Source organism: Agelaius tricolor, unplaced genomic scaffold (assembly GCF_023055355.1).
Source record: "Agelaius tricolor isolate 1412-34295 unplaced genomic scaffold, bAgeTri1.0.p SCAF_14, whole genome shotgun sequence".
In the NCBI taxonomy this organism is placed as follows: Eukaryota; Metazoa; Chordata; class Aves; order Passeriformes; family Icteridae; genus Agelaius; species Agelaius tricolor.
This window is the reverse complement of record NW_027269274.1, coordinates 18,620,406-18,641,888: the sequence shown is the minus strand read 5'-3', so window position 1 is coordinate 18,641,888 and position 21,483 is coordinate 18,620,406. Positions and strand designations below refer to the sequence as shown.

The 21,483-nt window shown below is 47.0% G+C and overlaps 2 protein-coding genes and 2 long non-coding RNA genes across 4 annotated transcripts in view; 1 reads left to right on the top strand and 3 right to left on the bottom strand.

Moving 5' to 3' along the window:
* Positions 1 to 2,091, bottom strand: part of ATG7 (autophagy related 7) — a 102,089-nt gene extending 99,998 nt beyond the window's left edge. Inside the window, exons 1-3 of the mRNA XM_071440038.1 lie at positions 1,838 to 2,091; positions 350 to 548; positions 1 to 55 (exon numbers count right to left, since the gene is read on the bottom strand). Coding sequence (XP_071296139.1) covers positions 1 to 55; positions 350 to 548; positions 1,838 to 2,086 — 503 coding nt within the window. The 5' untranslated portion in view covers positions 2,087 to 2,091. The remainder of the gene's footprint in view (positions 56 to 349; positions 549 to 1,837) is intronic.
* The window catches only part of LOC139596053 (uncharacterized), a 198,855-nt gene that overhangs the window by 103,883 nt on the left and 73,489 nt on the right, over positions 1 to 21,483 (bottom strand). The gene's annotated exons all lie outside the window — the stretch shown is intronic.
* On the top strand, positions 2,083 to 3,563 carry LOC139596054 (uncharacterized). The gene is made up of 2 exons (XR_011681227.1): positions 2,083 to 2,212; positions 2,480 to 3,563. It is a non-coding gene; the product is annotated as an uncharacterized lncRNA (long non-coding RNA).
* HRH1 (histamine receptor H1) lies at positions 4,680 to 9,528 on the bottom strand. The gene is made up of 2 exons (XM_071440039.1): positions 9,334 to 9,528; positions 4,680 to 7,866 (listed from the first exon to the last, which is right to left on the bottom strand). The coding sequence occupies exon 2, from the start codon at positions 7,807 to 7,809 to the stop codon at positions 6,352 to 6,354; it is 1,458 nt and encodes a 485-aa protein (XP_071296140.1). The 5' UTR covers positions 7,810 to 7,866; positions 9,334 to 9,528; the 3' UTR covers positions 4,680 to 6,351.

The following is a 21,483-nucleotide window of genomic DNA, read 5'->3' as shown; positions in this document are numbered from 1 at the left end:
ATATCAAAGGCACTAAACTCCAGTGTCAAGCGAGCTGGCAAACCCAAAGGATCACCTGGACAAAAAAAGCAGCAACAAAGCTCCTTTTAAACCAAAACATTGGGGTTATTTCCCTTTTTTGTTGATGTAAATGACAATGAAACATACAAAACTCCCAGCCACTCTTTGCAGTGTTTCAGAAGCATCTGAAACGTGCCAGAGGAGCAGAATAGGCTGAGAGGAGCATCAGGAGAGGCCAGAATTGGCAGGGCCCGGTGGAATTGGCAGGGGCCGGTGGAACTGGCAGGGCCCGGTGGAACTGGCAGGGCCCGGTGGAACTGGCAGGGCCCGGGGCTCGGTGGGTGCTCACCGTTGTAGTAGTAGCCCTTGATGAGCTTGGGGGTCTCGTCCAGCCGGTACTGGTTGAGTTTTCTCTGGGTCAGCTCGTGCCAGAAGCCCGCGTCCAGCGCGCTGCTGAACGGAGCGAACTGCAGCGGCACCGAACCGAACCGGCCCGGCACGGCACGGCCCGGGGCTGCTGCGGCCATGGCCCGGCGGGAAAGGCGGCCCTGTGAACAGAGACACAGCCGGGATGGGCACCGGGACCGGACACACGGGAACGGGACTGAACACGGACACAGAGGGGCCAGCCCGGCCCGGGGCTGCTGCGGCCATGGCCCCACCGGCGGGAACGCGGCCCTGCGAACAGAGACACAGCCGGGATGGACACCGGGACAGCGGGACACCGGCACCGGGACCGGACACACGGGAACGGGACTGAACACGGACACAGCGGGGCCAGCCCGGCACGGCCCGGGGCTGCTGCGGCCATGGCCCGGCGGGAGCGCGGCCCTGTGAAGAGACACAGCCGGGATGGGCACCGGGATACCGGGACCGGACACAGCACGGACACACAGGAACGGGACCGGACACAGACACAGCGGGGCCAGCCCGGCCCGGCACGGGGCTGCTGCGGCCATGGCCCGGCGGGAACGCGGCCCTGCGAACAGAGACACAGTCGGGATGGGCACCGGGACACCGGCACCGGGACAGGGACACGGGAACGGGACTGAACACGGACACAGCGGGGCCAGCCCGGCCCGGCACGGCACGGGGCTGCTGCGGCCATGGCCCGGCGGGAGCGCGGCCCTGAGAACAGAGACACAGCCGGGATGGGCACCGGGATACCGGCACCGGGACCGGACACAGCACGGACACACAGGAACGGCACCGGACACAGACACAGCGGGGCCAGCCCGGCACGGCCCGGGGCTGCTGCGGCCATGGCCCGGCGGGAACGCGGCCCTGCGAACAGAGACACAGCCGGGATGGGCACCGGGACAGCGGGACACCGGGACAGGGACATGGACACGGGAACGGGATCGGCACAGCCACACGGGAACGGGACCGGACACAGCGGGCACGGCCCGGGGCTGCTGCGGCCATGGCCCGGCGGCGGGAGAGCGGCCCTGTGAAGAGACACAGCCGGGATGGGCACCGGGACACCGGCACCGGGACCGGACACGGCACAGCCACACGGGAACGGGACTGAACACGGGAACGGCACAGCCACACGGGAATGGCACCGGGACCGGACACGGCACGGACACACGGGAACGGACATGGACATGGCCATGGCACTGTCCCCGTACACGGACACGGTAACAGCCCAGCCACACGGTACCGGGACCGGCACCGGCCCCGCACAGCAACATGGACTGACAGAGAACCTACATGGCACCGGGCGCGGACCCGAACGTGGGCACGGGACCAGCCCCGCACAGCCACACGGCACTGACAGAGGCCCTACACGGCACCGGCATCGGGACCGAACATGGACATGGCACTATCCCCGCACCCTGACACGGCCCCGGCCCGGCACGGGGCAGCCCCCGCCTCGTGTACGCCTGAGTGCAGCACGGGCGTACCCCTCACCAGAGCCGGTGAGGCCCGGGCACACCGACCGCGGGCTGCAAGGGGCAGGGCGGGGACGGGGCCGGGACTGTGACCCCGCGGGGGCAGTGCCAAGGACTGTGCCGGGGGCGGTGCCGGTGCCGGTGCCAGTGCCGGTACCGGTGCCGGTGCCGGTAGGACCCGCCCGCCCCATCCCCGCTCGCCCTTACCGGCTGCGCCGCTCGCTCCGCACTTCCGGCATGCCCGGCCGGCGCACAGCGGTGATGTTACCGCAGCGTGAGGCGGGCGGGCGGCGCGGGCTGATGGCGTGCGAGCCACGGTGGGCAGGCCGGTCCTGGTCCCCATCCTCATCCTCATCCCGATCCCCGTCCCCATCCCGATCCCCGTCCCGGTCCCGGTCCCGGCGGGCTGCGGCGGTGCCCGCCCGCCCTCTGTAGCATCCCCCGCCTCGGGCCAGCCGGCGGGCCCGTGTCCCGTCCGTGTGTCCGCTGCCGTCCGTGTGTCCGCCGCCGTGTGCTGCTCCTACTTCCCCGGCACGCAACAGAACCCTCAGAAAATGTAATAATTTCATTGAATTCCATTTTAGATGGTGGGAAAATGCCTGCTCCTGTTTCCTCTCCTGTCCGCGGCGGAATTCCCGGCTGGCCGCGGCATCCCGGGCTCGCTCCTGCCCCGCCAGGTGTCCCTGCTGACCCACGGAGCGCTCCGAGAGCAGTCCGTGCTGAAAACCAGCGCGCCTCAACCCCAGCGCTTCTTTGTCGGAGATACATAGTATAATACTGGCTTTTCGCAAGTGTTAAAATGGATTTTGTACGTGTGGTGGTAAAGTAACTTTGTTATAAAGATACGGGTTTTATTTCTGTTGGTAAATAAAGTCAGTGAAATAGCTGATATAAGTGTGCTTAAAAAACCTGCTTGGATGGGATAACATCCAATGGACACCTGTACAGATCTGCCAAGTGCCAGCAACCTCTGAAGAAAATATGGATCATATTTTGGACCAAAACTATGGAGAGTTATGGACCAAAGCCCATAACTAGAGTGAAATAAGGGTCTCCTCGAGCCAGGTCTCATAAGCTCTCGGAGATCTGTTTCACACCCAAGATAGCTCAGCTGCCTTGGAAGGCATAAAATCAGCAGGATGGCTTCTGTGGTAGTGTTGGAAACAAAATGTTTTAATAAAAGGCAAAATAACCAAACTCTTTACAGAGAAAAACCAGGTGCAAGAGGTCCCTGCCCCTGGTAAAACACCTCACAAAAGCCATTCGTTTCTTTGTTCTCTCCTTTTTCTGGTAAATTGCTCTTGGGACTTTTTGGCTCCTGCTCAGTTGGCCGTCCTTAACTTGAGGTGAAGTCCCCCGGGTCCTATGAGGTGGCTTTTTCACTAATTGAGGAAAGAAACTCCTGAGGTTATTTCCTTTTTGAGGAGACAATGGACAGTTTTGTCACTCCGTCAGCAGAGGGCACATTCCTGTACTGGAGGTGATAAGAATGGACCAAAACCACAACCAAGGAGTACCCACGTTCTAAAAAGGTGGAACTGAGGAGGAGCCCTGCTAAACAGTTCTTGGGACATGTAAATTAGTTTGGGGGAAAGTTTACAAAGAATTGTTTGTGAATATGTAACAGGCTGGTGCAATAGAAATGGTAAATAAAGGGTGTTTCCAAAATAGTGGGTGTGCTCTTGGCTGAGTGACATAATAGCCTTTGCTCCACGCTCCTTTTGTCCTTTATTAAACTTTTTAAATTTTCACATGTGAAAAATGCGTATTTTATGATTGGCTTTTCGCAGATATTAAAATGAATATTATATGTGTTGTGTTAGAAAGTTATGCTGTATTAATTTTCTTAAGTAGTGTGTTTAATATAGTTTTAGGTTATAACATAATGTTAAAATAGCAACTATGCTATGTAAGAGATTTATTTTAAAGAGAGGAATGAGGTACTCCCACTGAGATAGCAGCCACAGGACACCCAAATCTTTCAGAGAAAAAGAATTTAATCTCCATTATCAGAAGAAACTAAGTTCTTCCCACCTTGCTCAGCCCTGAAGACACTGGTTAGGACTGAGAGGAAGAAGCTGACACTGCCCAGACAGAATCCTGTGTTTGAATGGAATTTATGCATCATGGATAAGGTGTATGAATATGCAACAGGTTATTGTTTTTAAGGGTTAATCCTCTGTTAATGTGGGTCCTTTTTCGGGTTTATTTTGCCCAGAAAATAGGTACCCAGACATCCATAACTCTTTATTTCTATTGTCTCCTATTGTCCTAAATCCAAATTGTCCAAAATGTTTATTACTCTAATTATATTGCTATTTTTATAACCATTTTATTCCTATTAAACTTTTAAAATGTTAGAAACAAGTGATTGGCGTTTTCCACACACAGGAGAGTGAACTTGTTTTTCACAAGAAATCCCCAGACTCTCCTTGTGTTCTCTGAAGCTCCGTGTCCTCTGACCTTGGCTCTCAACTGGAAAATGCTGAAAGCATTTTCCAGGAAACCACACCTGAAATATTCTCTTGAGCCTTGCCCCACCTTGGTGTGAGGTTTCTCCATTTCTTACCGTAATTTGCTTTCCTCTGCTTCCCTCACATCCAGAGCCACTGGAACTGCCTGCTCAGTGAAATAAACTCAAAAATTTTCTTAGGTACTTGCTATTTAAAATAGGTACTGTCCCATTTCCCTGTTTATTGTTATATAATAGCTATAAAATTGGTTATCACATATCCCCAGTCTTTGCTGTTAACACAGGTACACAAAGATCATGGGTAAAATGGCTTGAGATTAAAACAAATGTGTTCAGGCAGCTTTATTTTCCTGGGTTTAGCTGTTTGAATGTTCTTTATTTTTACCAAAGGTTTTTGTTGTTACAGTCACCATCATTTTTAGACCAATTTTCAATGATCTTGCTGAGGTTTTGTCATGTATTAGTACATTTTAAGGTCAGAAAAGGCAATTTTCATGAGCAACAGGACAAATTTCTTGATAACTCTCAGCAGCCCTTGGGTAAATGTGTTTTTCAGCACTAATAACTGTGGCTGACTTTTATTTCCTCAGGGATCATGTAAATTACCATCCATTTTGGCCAGAATTGCTGTTGCAAATCAGAATAGAAAAAAAACCCAATTTAATGGCTGTGAACCTCAGCAATTGTTTGTGGAAGAACCTTTTGAACACATGTTTAGAGCATGTGTTTCAAAAGGTTCTGATCTCTACTCCAAAAAGGTGCATTTCACTACTTGTGCAGGTGTTCCTCCTGTAGTGAAAAAGTTGTCTGAATTCTGCAATGAATTTTGTTGCTTTTATGTTCTCTCTCTGCATTTTGCCTTATTTCTCCTAGATTTAAGTTTACTAATTGCAGTTTTTCCTGAGTGCAACTTGAAACCAAAGTCAATTAATCTCTGAATCTTACATGATACACTGATATAGCCTGAATTCAGGTTTATTCCTTTAGCACATTTCCCCAGTGTATTAAAATGCAGATATATTAGGGCTTCATTTAATATTGAATCCTTTAAATACAACTAAGGAACTGTTCAGAATGTGGGAAGTTCAGCAGCATAACAAAAGGAATGAGATTTTGAAATTTGTAACATCAAAGCCAGCCCAGCTTTCAGTTGTGCTTCAACATCTTCTTGGTCTCTTTTCCAATACCAAATATTAAATTATTGTGTTTTTCTGCTGAAATATTTGACAGCAAGATTTATGAAATACAATTAAATATAAAGGGTAGAAAAGGTAAACATATTTCATGTATAATCAACTATATTCTGCAAGTCTAGAAACAGCAGCACACCCTTCTGGAGCAGATGGTGACAGTATATTGAGCATGAAAACTCTTTTGGGACATAAAAAATCTACTTTTTTCCAGCAAAGTTAATGTACAGTTAATATAAGCATGATATCAAAGAGATACAGTAGGATACACACACTAAAACCTGACATTTGATGGAAAGTTTGTGGTTTGGAGGAAGCTATAAATAAATAGGGGAGTTTTTTTAAACAGTTGCAAGTTTCTTCGACTGTGCAAAGTACCTCCACTTGCAAATCTCACTTCACAAGCAATGTGTTTAATGGAGTAAGTTGAAAGAGAAAAATGTTTTTGGCCAAGGACAGAAATGTGGTTTCTGTAGCTGAATAATTTATAATCACTGAAGAGGCTGATTTGTGTCTCCATTTCTGTGAGGGAAGTGGTGGTCTCAAGTGGTGAAAGGCTGACAGCAGTGTAACAGTTCATGTACTGACCTTGAGGTTTTCAGATTCTTGACCTGAAAGAAGTTGCTCTTCAAATGTGTTAAAACTATGAAATGCACATTTCCCACTGGTACTACCACTTCTTTACAGATTACAGTTTGCCAAAGTCTTTCACTGTACCCATCCCTTGGAACTGGAACATTTTGCTTGGTCAAACTCCTGAGCTGCACTTGAGCTCCAAAACCCCAGACCAGCATCAATGAATGTGAAGGATCTTTTTAAAAGTCTTCTTGAAATTGTGGTTGCAGAGAGGATAGAGGAACGGGTTTAAGGTGGAGTTGATGTAGCCCAGCCATATGGTGAACCTGTGCAGTTCTGAGAGCTGTTTGTGGTCGTGGAACGTTATCACCATGAAGAGCACGAAGTAGGGGATCCAGCAGAGCATGAAGGCTGCCATGATCACCCCCAGCTGCCTGGCTGCCTTCCTCTCCCTATTCCCGTGCCAGTGGATGCTCCTGGAGTGCCTGTGCAGGGTGTGCCAGGTTTTCCTCAGGAATGTCATTCCCTTGGAGTCCCTGCGCTCTGTCCTTCCCTGAGGACAGCGGGCTCCCCTGGGGCTGGGCTCAGCCCGTGGGGCCACCTCAGTGAAGGTGTGGTTGTCTGATGCCCCGCTGGAGTCACTGTCCTGGCAGCCAGGCTGCTCCTGATTCCCAGGTTTTTTCGTGGCACACTCCCCCCTCTTCCCTGCTTTATCCAAGCCAGGCTCGGGCTTGGCTGTGGTGAGAGAGAAACAGCTCCACTTCAGGACCTTCCCGTTACTCAGGCCCTTTGAAGCCCCGTCAGGATGGCTGAAATTAAGCTCTGCCTCCACTTTTTTGGGCTCTGGGGAGCTTTGCTTGTCTGCAGTGGGGGTGTTCCCACCTAAGACTTGCTCCTGGAGGCAAATATTTTTCTCATCCTTCATCTTGGCCTGAGGAGTGGTGTTTTTTTCCATGGAGGACCAGTAGGACCCATTGCTGAGCTCTCGGTGCTGGCAGTGCTTTCGAACAGCCCTGAAGATTCTGCAGTAGAACCACAGCATCAGCAGCGAGGGCAGGTAGAAGTTGAGAATGGCCGCCAGCACTTTGAACCAGGTGACCTCGAAGAACTCCGTCTCACACTTGTTCTCCTCCACCGTCCTGTTCCCGTTGTTGGCAAAGACGTGCCAGCCCAGGATGGGGATGAGCCAGGTGAAGGAGAGCAGCCAGACCCCCAGGATGAGCAGCGAGGCCCTCATCTTGGTGCGGTACTTGAGGTACCGGAGCGGCTGCTGCACCGAGCGCCACCGGTCCATGCACAGGATGAAGAGGTTGAAAATGGAGGCCGTGCTGGCCACGTAATCCATGGAGAGCCAGAACAAGCAGGCTGCCAGCCCCAGGGGCCACTGGGGGCTCAGCAGGTCCACGATGTTGAGGGGCATGACGGCCGCCCCCACGATCAGGTCGGCGATGGAGAGGCTCACGATGTATAAATTGCCCACAGTCTGCAGCTTCTTCTCTGTTTTCACGGCACACAGCACCAGGATGTTCATGACAATGGTGATCAGGGAGATGCTTCCCAGGAACAGGCCTAGGAGGGCTCGGGGAGCGTTGCTGGAGGCCTCTGTTGTGTTGTTGGACATCTTTTTGGTGAGGGAGAAGCAGAGCGGGCGTCCAGGCCTTGGACGTTCAGTCATGGTTTGCACTCCTGCGTGAAAACGTGTTGGGTTGCTTGGGGATTTTTATTTCCAGAACTAGAGAAAAGAAAAGAAAAAAAACCCTACTCAGTCACTGTAATAATAAGGTAATACAGCTAATTTGTGCCTCAGCTTAGCACTGTCCCTTTTAGGGCTTTCCTAAATAACAAATTTTTAAGACATTTTACATGTTGAGTTTGCTGGGTCCCTAGGACGAGGTGAGAGATGAGGAATCTGATTCCATGTTCTCAGAAGGCTAATTTATTACCATATGTTATTTATAATATATTAAAGAAGTGCTATACTAAAACTATACTAAAGAATGGAGAAAGGATACAGACAGAAGGCCACAAAGAATGGTGATGAAAACTTGTGACTCCTCTCCAGAGTCTGACACAGCTGGCAGTGATTGGTCATTAAGTAAAAACAATTCACATGAAACCAGTCAAACAATGACCAGTTGGTAAACAATCTCCAAACCACATTCCAAAGCAGCAAAACAGGGAGAAGCAAATGAGATAATATTGTTTTTCTTTTTCTCTGAGGCTTCTCAGCTTCCCAGGAGAAAAATCCTGGCAAAGGGATTTTTCAGAAAATATGACAGTGACATTTACATACAGGTAATTTGTGTTTTAGGAAACCCCACTAACCAATCCCAAACAGTTTTCATAGAGCTTCGTCTATTTCAGATCCCACAATCTGAAGAAGAAATTTAATTCCTCACATTTTAATTCATCATATCTCATTAAACAGCTGATCGTGAACCATAACATAAACTCCATATTGGCAAACCAATTTAAAATGTGCTAGTAAAAAGCAATATTAACATATTTTATACTGAATAATTTACACAAGCCAGTGCTTATTTACAGCCTCCAACAGTTTGAGAATCCAGCAGCTGGCAGTCAGTAGGCAGTCGTTCAAATTATAGGTAATGAGTAATCTCTTCCTACACAATTTAGGCTCACACAGATTTCAAACATTTAAAGATGCCAGGCCTATTCTAGATTAAATGCAAAATATTAGGATTTTTCAGGATTAATAAGCATCTTCTGCTTCCCAACTGCTAACTTCATGTATTGATCCACAGGGCAGGATTGACTAATGATATTTTATATCTTGGAGCAAATGATAACTGACCAAATTCTGCCTCCTGTCCATTGATGAAAAATGTCTGTGAGGGTGAAACACATTCTGTGCCATTTCATAGCTTGTCTGAGTTTATGTTCTGGTAAATCTCTTAAAGCAATAAGGAAGGAAATTGAGACTGTGCATATATTTGCTCAAAGTATTTACACAAGTAGCATTGAGGTATGCATGGGATTTCTCACCCTCATAACTCCAAACATGGCCAGAGCAACACAATGCAACAGATTGTTCAATAATCAGCATTTCCTACTGAAACTCAGTGATGCAATACTTCTTTAACTTTATCCTTTTTATTCCAGTAATCAGGGTTTAAGCTCAAATGATTTATGCTGCCTTATGAGAGGTCAAATTCCTTCTTGCCTGGGCTTTACTCACAGGTGGGTGTTGGGAGAGGAGCTGTGTCCCTTGTGCCAGCAGCATCCATAGGCAGAGGAGTCAGGGGAGTGCTGTGATCCTGGATCCTTCAGGCTCTGCCAGGACAATTCCTCTGTGGCAGCTGCTCACAGCTCACAGAGCCCTCATCTCCTGAGAATGAGCACAAAAACGATTCCATGGATGTTGAGAACAGAAACTGCTCTATGGATGTTGAGGACAGAAATTATTCCATGGATGTTGAGGACAGAAATGAGGATGTTGAGGATAGAAATGACTCCATGGATGCGGAGGGCAGAAATGACTCCATGGATGTTGAGGACAGAAATGATTCCATGGATGTTGAGGACAGAAATTATTCCATGGATGTTGAGGACAGAAATGACTCCATGGATGTTGGGGACAGAAACTGCTCCATGGATGTTTGGGACAGAAACTGCACCATGGATGCTGAGGACAGGAATGACTCCATGGATGTTGGGGACAGAAATGACTCCATGGATGTTGGGGACAGAAATTATTCCATGGATGTTCAGGACAGAAATGACTCCATGGATGTTGAGGATAGAAATGACTCCATGGATGTTGGGGACAGAAACTGCTCCATGGATGTTGAGGATAGGAATGACTCCACGGATGCTGAGTACAGAAATGATTCTATGGATTTTAAAGACAGAAATGACTCCATGAGTGTTGAGGACAGAAATTATTCCATGGATGCTGAGGACAGGAATGACTCCATGGATGCTGAGGACAGGAATGGCTCCATGGATGCTGAGGACAGGAATGACTCCATGGATGTCAAGGACAGGAATGGCTCCATGGATGCTGAGGACAGGAATGGCTCCATGGATGTTGGGGACAGAAATGATTCCATGCAAGTTAAACCAGCCTGTCTGGGAAGTGGTCACATCCCAGTCTGTGTCTTTGTCTCCAGCTCTCCAGAGGTGTTTAAGTGCAGGGGCATGGCCAAGGCAAGGAGCTGATGTAAGAGGCTGGAATGACTGATCTTCACCCCCATGTACTTCCATTTAAATTTATGGCAAAATAAAGGGAGAAAAGGCAGCTTTAATTGGGTCTTCAACTGAAAAAATGCCAGCAAAGAAAGCTGCCTGGTAAGCCAGCTCTCCTTGGTTGCATATGGAATACATGAACTGCATTTGGGCCTGGATGGTCTCCAGGGATCCTTCCAGCCCTAACAATTCTGGGATTCTGTGAATAAACCAGCAGAATACAGTAAATGGTGTTCACTGCTTCCCAAACCTTCTCCTTGGCACTGCTGAGGTTGGATAGGGCAGGATTTAGGAAGCAACTGGCAGAATTGATCAGGGCAGCTCCAGCTCCAAAGCAGGTTAATGTGCCCTTTCTTCAGGAGCTTCTGATGTCATTCCTTATCTCTAACCCAGCAGAAGAAAGCAACAGTAATGAATAAATGGGCTTTAATGTTTGCACAGTTTATTTACACTGAAACAAAGTTCACTTAGAACAGATTTAAAAACAAAAAAAAAATGGCCAAAAGCCTTGGATTGCTGTGTGGAAATTCTAAACCCTGACCTCAGCATGAAATGCCTCCTTAAGTTTTGCTGCCTGTGAAGAGCTTTTTCTACAGGGAGGCTCAGCAATCATGATTTGTTATTGTATTGCATTTCCAAGGAGCAAGAATCTACTGGGAGATGCTAAGTGGATGCCTGGTGCCTCTTTAGTGCAGGTGCAATCTATTAAACCCTGACTGAGTGGGAGAAAGTTTCTAGAAACTGCCACGTCTCTTGCTGATAGGTTTTTAAGAAATTAGAGCTCCAAAGGGCAAAATTCTTGTTCATCAGACTAAATTCAAGCAGAAAGTGAGATTTTGATTCAGACTAAATTCAAGCAAAAAGTGAGATTTGATTCAGACTAAATTCAAGCAAAAAGTGAGATTTTGATTCAGATGGCCTTTACTCACTCTGTTGTACTTAAGAAACTTATTTATTTATAGTGATTTTTTTCCCCTAAATTATCCTTGAGCTGTTGAAAGTACTCACATGTTAGGAGTTTGATTAATTTCCCTCTCAAACACTCATTTATTTCTCTGTAAGGGAACAGTCCCTATTTAATGCCTGCCAATATTCAAGGAATATTTCTGATAAAAAGTAAATGAAAAAACTTGGTAAAAGCTGCCTGTTGTTCCCACTCAGATGACAATGTCTCAGCCCAGCCAGGACAATTTGGAAGTGCAGTTTCAGTATCCTTCAAGCAGCATAACCAGCTACACAATTAAACAATTTTCTCCACACCACTGTGCTCACTTCCTTTTTTTCCTAAGTAAATTTATTATGTTTAAGTCTCAGCCTTAACCTGAAATGATCAGGAGATAGATACAGACTTTTTTTTGACACTGGCTGGCATTTTTTAAACAACTCTCTTTACCACTTAGCCTAAAGTCCATGGATATTAAAAAGAGTCAACAGAAGATGGCCACATTCCAAAGAACGTTTTGGCCTTCCAAATGTAAGCTCAGATTTCCATGAAACTCCTCTTTTAGCAGCTCATTTTTCTAGTAAAATTTGTACTAAATGTCAGTTTTTCCATGACAAAATCCAGTCTTGTTCTTGTGATAGCATTTCCCAAATATGGATTATTTTTACCAAGAGATTTGAGGAAAATCTCATCTTGACAAGAATCCCAAAGCTTCCAGATATGGCATTAATTTTTCCTGCTAGTCTAAACATTACCAATATCAAAAAATTGGTCACCAATATGATCTCTTAGCACAACAGTATTTAAATGTAATTTTCTTTAAGTACTGCTGTGCTGTCTTATATTCTTTGCCCCATTACTTGTGTGTAAAAAGGGAATTTTCTATAGGTGCCAGACCTGTGAAATCACTGCTGTGATGGATGAAAAGTCCTCTGTGCTGTGATGCAGGAAATAAACTCTTGAGCAGTAAAATCCATAATAAACAAAGGGGAATTTCCCAGCAATGTGGCTCCTTTAAAGCTGAGCAGCTGCAGTGGTGCCCTGCTGCTCTGGGTTTACTATCTGTTATCCCAACTCAGTCTAACAAGACATTTTTCCTACAAGGATAGCAAAAAAAAAACCTTGATTTTTTTGGACTCCATCCCCTGACAACTGTAAACCTTGGTGGGTTTAATCCCTCTGCATCAGAAATGCAATTAACTTTTAGAAATGTAACTCACCCTGTCATTCAAACGTTAATATCTGGTTTTTTCCAAGGGGCTTGGGAAATCACCACTCACAAAAGTAAAAAACAATGTATGTGAGTAAGAGCTGGGAGCTCTTGCAGTGGTGAGGTTGATCACTATGAAAACTCTTCAGGGATTTACTTGAATTCAGCTCAAGTGAGCTTTTGGTGCTTTGGAACTGTAAGAAAACCATCAGAAAAATGCACAGATTTAAAAATCCTGGTGGGTGTGAGGAGTCACTGTCTCCTTGTACTGGGAATAAAAGTAAACCCTGTTACTGAAAGGTTCATTTTAGGTCACTTACTTTTTTTTTATCTTTAATTTAGAAGCTGTATTTTCAGTCTCTTCAAACGTCTGGCGAATTTACTGTAGTAATTTGATGAGTTCCTTCATATTGTACATATTTTAGCAATAAATAATTGAAAATACAAAGTTTTTCCTTTAGAGAAATATTCATCTGACTTAAACAAGTTCCTTTTTTTTTTTTTTCCAGGCAGATTTAATGTTTTTTGTTGGATTAAGCAGATGGCAAAGGGGAACAGGGTCTCTTACAGTGATAGAGCCTGGTGCCTTGCAAGTAAAAACAACTTTTCCAAGAATTCCCATTCCTCTCCATCATTCCTGTCTGTAAATGAAGGCTACATCGAGAATGGGATAAGGTTTAGGGCAGGGCATGTCCCTGCTGTAGGGTCACCCCCCTCAGGATGTGCTGCACTTGGGTTTGAGGAAAGATCTCTATGAAAATGATGCATTTGTGATTTTTCCTCTCAAGAGCACAATTGTTTTCAGAAGGGGCTGAGGGTTTAAGTTCTTTCTCATCCTCTTTCTTCAGCCAAGCCCCTGTTCTCCTTTAAACAAGGAACCAACCCCTCCCTGCCTGTTTTTCCCTTCCCTCACCAGAAAGATGCTTGAAACAAGAGCAGAAATATTCCTGTGCAGACAGGAACTCCCCCAAACCACCTTAATTCAAGTGTGGCTGCTAAGTGCAATGGGGAATCTGCATTTTATCCATTTCCCTTCTGAGAGGAATGGCAGATTTGTCTTTCCAAACAAGCTATGGGTCTGCAGGTAGATAAAACTAACACTGAGAAATAGAAGAAACAATGGGAAGGATTCCTCTGATTGATGAATAGAAAAAGATATTTGCTTTTACAAATAAACTTTAGGTTTGCTGATAAATGAAATTAGACATTGAAAGATGAAAGAAACAATGAGGAAGAAAAACCCTTAAATTCCATAAGAACTAAAAAATTAAAAGGGGGAGTTGTGCATTAGAGGGAAATCTCTGGTGTCGGGTGTTTTGGGAAGTCTGTACCTCTCAAGTACCTCAGCCAATGGGGAAAGAGAGAAGGGAAATGTGGCTGGGAAATTAGGATTAAAAAGGAGGCTGTGTCCTCCAAAAAATGTGAGAGACCCCAGGGGATGCCCTATGGCCTCTCCCTTTATTCAAATAAAGCCAAAAAAAGGACTCCTTTTGTCTCCTTTTTGGACATAAACCTCTGCTGTTTGTAGATTAATTTTCCTAACACTTCCTTTCCTTCCCATCTCCACCTGAGCATCCCCTCCGTGCCTGACCCGCAGCCACTCCTCTGTGCCCTGGGGCAGGGGGCGACCCTGGGGACCTTTGGGGCTGCTGGATCCACAGCTGGGACCAGTGTCCTTTGGGGGGAAAGCTGGATGAGCTGCCTGCAGGCCATTGCTGCACTTTTGGGGTTTTCCTTCAGCGTGGTTTGCCCCTAGGGAGCCCCTTTGCTCCACGCTCCCCTCTGCTGCTCTGGCTGGGATGAGCCGGGTGAGGAGCAGCCAGAATCTGCCAGGGGCTCCTGATTTGTGCTGAGGGAGAGTTCTCAAAAGCGGGGTGGGTTTGCTGCTCCTGATTCGTGCTGAGGGAGAGTTCTCAATAGCGGGGTGGGTTTGCTGCTCCTGATTCGTGCTGAGGGAGAGTTCTCAATAGCAGGGTGGGTTTGCTGCTCCTGATTTGTGCTGAGGGACAGTTCTCAATAGTGGGGTGGGTTTGCTGCTCCTGATTCGTGCTGAGGGACAGTTCTCAATAGCGGGGTGCACAGCAGTGATTTCACAGGTCTGGCACCTATAGCAAATTTGCTTTCCTCTCCCGCTCCTCTCGCTGCACTCAGGGGGGACAAGCGAGCTCCGAGGAGCCGCCCGCGCTCCCCCAGCCTCCAGTTCCTCCTGTCCCTTCAGTCCCTCCAGTTCCTCCAATCCCTCCAGTTCCTTCAATCCTTCCAGTCCCTCCAAATCCTCCAATCCCTCCAGTTCCTCCGGTTCCTCCAATCCCTCCAATCCCTCCGGTTCCTCCAATCCCTCCAATCCCTCCGGTTCCTCTAATCCCTCCGGTTCCTCCAATCCCTCCGGTTCCTCCAATCCCTCCGGTTCCTCCAATCCCTCCAGTCCCTCCAAATCCTCCAATCCCTCCAGTTCCTCCAATCCCTCCAGTTCCTCCAGCTCCTCCAGTCCCTCCAAATCCCCCAATCCCTCCAATCCCTCCAGTCCCTCCGGTCCCTCCAATCCCTCCGGTTCCTCCAATCCCTCCAATCCCTCCAGTTCCTCCAATCCCTCCAGTTCCTCCAATCCCTCCTGTTCCTCCAGCTCCTCCAGTCCCCGCAGTCCCTCCCGCTGCCCCTGTCCCGCGGGTCACTCACCGAGGGCAGCAGGAGCGGGCAGAGGCTGCGGCGGCTCGGGCAGCGCGGCCGGGAGGAGCCGCTGCTCCCGCCCGGGGCTGGGCTGGGCTGGGGCGCGGGGGAGGCGGGGGATGCGATGGGAGACGATGGGACGCGATGGGAAACGGTGGGAGGCGATGGGACGCGACGGGAAGCGATGGGATGAAGTGGGAGGAGATGGGAAGCGATGGGATGGGGTGGGATGCGGCCACAGGCGGTGGATGCGATGGGAAGCGGTGGGAAGGAATGGGATACGATAGGATGCGGTGGGATGGGATGGGAAGCGGTGGGATCTGATGGGAAGCGATGGGAAGAGACGGGAAGCGTGGCAGCAGGCGGTGGGTGCGGTGGGATCCCGTCCCGTCCCGCCGTGGTGCTTCGGGACGCTTCCGAGGGATGCTCCGCTCTCCCCAGGGAAGATCCCGGCTCTGGAGCTCCGGGACGCTGCCGGGGGATGTGGGAAGAGCCCGGCTCTGAGCTCCGGGACGCTGCCGAGGGATGTTCTCTCTCCCAGGGAAGAGCCCGGCTCTGAGCTCCGGGACGCTGCCGAGGGATGTTCTCTCTCCCAGGGAAGACCCCGGCTCTGGGCTCGGGGACGCTGCCGGGGGATGTTCTCTCTCCCCGGGGAAGATCCCGGCTCTGCCCGCGGTTCTGCTCTCCGTGGCCGCAGAGCCGTGGGAGTGTGAGCTGGCTGAGCTGCGGGGCTCACTTGAGGTAACCGGAGAGTCTGCGGAGGATCCGGGACCAGCCCAGCCCATCAGTCACAGCGCTGTCACCCTCCTCTGGTCACCAGCGCTGCGGCTGAAGCAGCTGTACCTGCAGTTTCTTTTAGTGGAGTTGTTTTACACAACTATTTCAGGACCTAGAAATATCCCAGATGTGTAACACGCTACAGCTTATTCAGCTAAATTGATGTTTTTGTGATTCACGTAGCTCCAGCACATCTGCTCTGTGATAAACACGCACATAGGGCTTGGGAGATTTTATTGCAATATTCATTCTTTTCTTTAAGATCATGTTTATTTTTCCCTCATTTTTGAAAATGTTTAGAAATGTATTGCACAAAACTCTCCGTGGGTTCAAAGGGGGAACTTTGTTAAGTAGGTCACGAAGGATTTGTGCAATGATGTTTTTGCAAACAGCATTGTTGGGCACTTGGTAACTTCATTGTTTGAGAAAGTGGTGAAGAGGAATTGTAAACTTTGCACAATTGCTCTCCACCATGAGCAAACAGGAAAATACAGGAAATTCCCATGTTCCTGCCCTCAGTCTAAGAGGATAATACCCATTGCCAAAAAGTGCAACTCTCAGCAAAGTGTTACACCCATTAACTCTTTTTGGTGTCACTAAGGCAATCTTTCTTCTCTTGAATTGCTCCCTGTCCCATTGCCATTATGATAAACCCAGTTTGGGTTTTGGGAGCCAGCTTGGGTCCTGTCTCTGGGTGTCAGAGCAGGGACCAGGCTCTGCTCAGTGCTGCTGAGAAACAGAAGAGGCACAGGCAGGAACTGGTGCCCAGGAAGTTCCACCTGCACAGGAGGTGCCACCATCCTATTTTCTGAAAAATCCCTTCGCCAGGATTTCTTCTCCTGGGAAGCTGAGAGACCTGGGAAAAGAATGAAAACAATAATTATCTGATTGTTTGGGAATGTGGTCTGGAGATCATTTACCCACAGGTGCATCTTTGATGGCTTCCATGTGGATTGTTTTTAATTAATGACCAATCACCATCAGCTGTCTGGGACTCTAAGTCAGTCACGAGCTTTCATTATCATTCTTGTTTAGCCTTCTGATGTATCTTTTCTATTTCTTTAGTATAGTTTTAGTATATATTAATTATATTATATTACAGTCTATAACATGATTATAATATATTAGTATAATATTAGTATAATATAATACTATATTAGTATCATATTATATTAGTATAATATAATATTAAATTATATTTATACTATATTAATATAATATAACATAACATAAAATATCATAAAATAATAAATCAGCCTTCTGAGAACATGGAGTCAAATTCTCATTTCCCACCTCATTCTGGGGACTTCACAAACACCACAAGGAGGCAGGACGTTCTCCCTGGGCAGTGCCCAAGCACTGGCCAGACTGTCCAGGGAGGGCTGGAGTGTCCCTCCCTGGGGATATCCCAGAGCTGTGTGCACACAACTCTGCCCATGTGCCCTGGGAAGGCCCTGCTGGAGCAGGGAGGTGGCACCAGCTGAGGTCACTTCCAGCCTGAGCCATGCTGGGATGCTGTGCTGAGAGGCTTTGATCTGGAAAATGGTTCAGCAAGAGCTGAAAGTGTCTGTGAGCCCCTGGGGCACAGCCAGCAAGGGCAGAGCAGGGAGGGGATGCTCAGGTGGAGATGGGAAGGAAGGGAAGTGTCTGGGAAATGAACCACAAACAGCAGAGGTTTATGTCCAAAAGGAGACAAAAGGAGTCTTTTTTTTGGCTTTATTTGAATAAAGGGAGAGGCCATGGGGCATCCCCTGGGCTCTCTCACATTTTTGGAGGACACAGCCTCCTTTTTAATCCTAATTTCCCAGCCACATTTCCCTTCTCTCTTTCCCCATTGGCTGAGGTACTTGAGAGGTTCAGACTTCCCAAAACACCCGATACCAGAGATTCCCCTCTAATGCACAACTCTCCCTTTTAATTTTTAATACTTATGAAATTTAAGGGTTTTTCTTCCTCATTGTTTCTTTCATCTTTCAATGTCTAATTTCATTTATCAGCAAACCTAAAAATTATTTGTAAAGGCAAATATCTTTTTCCATTCATCAATCAGAGGAATCCTTCCCATTGTTTCTTCTATTTCTTAATGTTAGTTTTATCTACCTGCAGACCCACAGCTGGTTTGGAAAGACAAATCTGCCATTCCTCTCAGAAGGGAAATGGATAAAATGCAGATTCCCCATTGCACTTAGCAGCCACACTTGAATTAAGGTGGTTTGGGGGAGTTCCTGTCTGCACAGGAATATTTCTGCTCTTGTTTCAAGCATCTTTCTGGTGAGGGAAGGGAAAAACAGGCAGGGAGGGGTTGGTTCCTTGTTTAAAGGAGAACAGGGGCTTGGCTGAAGAAAGAGGATGAGAGAGAACTTAAACCCTCAGCCCCTTCTGAAAACAATTGTGCTCTTGAGAGGAAAAATCACAAATGCATCATTTTCATAGAGATCTTTCCTCAAACCCAAGTGCAGCACATCCTGAGGGGGTGACCCTACAGCAGGGACATGCCCTGCCCCAAATGCTTCTGCAAGAGACGAAATCTTTCCTTGCTGGTGCCTGGACACAGGACTTGAAGAGCAAATTGTGTTCTCCCAGTCCCACTGCCCACCCAAGGATGCTCCTGCAGCAGCTCCTGCTCAGCCTCCTTTGCTGTTTGCCCTTTTTGCTGAGGGCAAACAGGTTTCAGGTAGCACACACTGTAACGCAGGGATGTTTTTACCTTTTTTATATATAGTATATATATCATATATACATCAGAATATAGAATTATAACAATAGTATTATAATATAATAATATATTATTAGTATTATAATATAATACATATTATAATAATCATACAATAATACATACATAATTATAAATATAATAATAAACATTATTATATTATATTATATTATATTATATTATATTATATTATATTATATGTTATGTTATGTTATGTTATGTTATGTTATACTATTTATACATTAATATGATATTACTATACATATATTAATGAAATATAGATATTATATGATATGATATTACTATACATATATTAATGAAATATGATATATTTCATTAATATAATGAATAGTAATATCATATGTATAATTATATATAATTATAATAATATCATATATATAATTATATGAATATGTAATATTCATATAATTATTACTATTATTCTATTATTACTATTCTATACTATTATTCATATATATGAATAGTAATATCATATGTATAATCATATATAATTATATATTACTATATATAATTATAATAATAGTAATATAATATTATTATACTATATAATAATTATAATACTATATATAATGTATATAATATATATTATATATATAAATAATATAATAATATATTATATGAATAATATTATTATATAATACATATTATAATAATTATACATACATAATTATAAATATAGTTATAAATATAATTATACAATTATTGTACAATTCCCACAAGCACCAGCAGGGATGGAGGTCTCGGCTCCCTGCTGAAGGGCTGCTGTGAGCTGTTCCTGTCTCCCAGCAAAGGTGCTTGCAAGCTGGATTTAAGCACCTTCAGGATGCCAGGGGCTTTGTGCTGCTCGAGGTAGAACAGAAATTTGCATTTTTACAGAAAGGACCCAAGGAAAGCACAGAATGGCAGCACAGGTCGGGCTGGGAGTGAGCCCAGGGCTCCAGCAGGGGCATCCCAGGGCAGAGGGATGGGATTGTGTGCACACAGCTCTGGAATATCCAGGGAGGAGAGCCCACAGCCCCTCTGCTCTCTGCTCAGGGCTGCCCACAGGGGCAGGACGGCTCCAGATGTGCCCCCAGGGCTGGGCAGAGGGGCAGGATCACTCCAGATGTGCCCCAAGGTCTGGGCAGAGGGACAGGATCACTCCAGATGTGCCCCCAGGGCTGGGCAGAGGGACAGGATGATTCCAGATGTGCCCCCAGGACAGAGATGCAGAGGGGCAGGATGATTCCAGATGTGCCCCCAGGACAGAGATGCAGAGGGACAGGATCACTCCAGGGACAGGATCGTTCCAGATGTGCCCCCAGGGCTGGGCAGAGGGGCAGGATCACTCCAGATGTGCCCCCAGGGCTGGGCAGAGGGGCAGGGTCACTCCAGATGTGCCCCCAGGGCTGGGCAGAGGGGCAGGGTCACTCCAGATGTGCCCCAAGGGCTGGGCAGAGGGGCAGGGTCACTCCAGATGTGCCCCCAGGACAGAGATGCAGAGGGACAGGATCACTCCAGATGTGCCCCAAAGGCTGGGCAGAGGGGCAGGATCACTCCAGATGTGCCCCAAAGGCTGGGCAGAGGGGCAGGGTCACTCCAGATGTGCCCCAAAGGCTGGGCAGAGGGACAGGATCACTCCAGATGTGCCCCAAGGGCTGGGCAGAGGGGCAGGGTCACTCCAGATGTGCCCCAAGGGCTGGGCAGAGGGGCAGGGTCACTCCAGATGTGCCCCCAGGGCTGGGCAGAGGGGCAGGATCACTCCAGATGTGCCCCCAGGGCTGGGCAGAGGGGCAGGGTCACTCCAGATGTGCCCCCAGGGCTGGGCAGAGGGGCAGGGTCACTCCAGATGTGCCCCCAGGGCTGGGCAGAGGGGCAGGATGCAGGATCCCTCCCTGACCTGCTGGGAATGCTCTTCCTGATGTCCCCAGGATGCCACTGGCCCTCTGTCTGTCCCCAGCTGGTGACACACCTGAGGAGCCCCAGTGCCACAGGAAGGAGCCTGGGGGATGTGCCTCCATTGTCTCGTGCCCACACCTCTGCATTTATTCTGAAATTGTCATTTATATTGCCAGGCAAAGCTGCAAAAATTGTCATACCACATCAACAAACTCACAGAGGCCTGTAGAGAAAAGTTTCACAAAATAATCTGCCAAATGTATCAAGCTGTTAGGAATTTATCAGGCTTTTCAAGTTTCCTCTTCAAAACTTCCAACCCAGACTCCTCTGGCTGGAGGATTCTGAAGAAATCCTGTTTCAAACAAGCTCTGATGGAATTTCAAACAAAGCAAATGGATTATGGTCTGGGACACGGAGCCCTCTTGATTTACACTGCCATTATTTTTTATTTGGGAAAACTGAGCAACAGGCTAATAATAGTGCAAGAGTTTGAGTGTTTGTCTGGGTTTTTTTAACTTTGTTTAAATGTTCATTGTGCCTGCAGGCTCACTACTCTTGTTTTGAATTCTGCATATTAAACTTCAGAGCAGTGCAAGGAATTATTGGATTTTTTGATTGAATTTGCAGACTTGTCTTTATAATAAAAATTAAAAAATAAAAAATTTAAAAAATTAAAAAATAATACATAACAAATAATACATAACAAATTAATCTGCCCTTGCAGATGAGTAAATCTTTGTGAATTCTTTTTGGTGCCCATTATGCCAAAAGTAGTAATTAGTGAGAGCTGAAATATGTGCTGGAGTTGTTTTTCTGTATTTTCTTCCATTGATTCTTTTGGATGCAAGCAATCTTCTGTTGCCAGCATGTATTTGAAATATCTGTAAGCTTTATGTCTTTAATGATGTCCATCAATTTCTGCTTCCAGTGC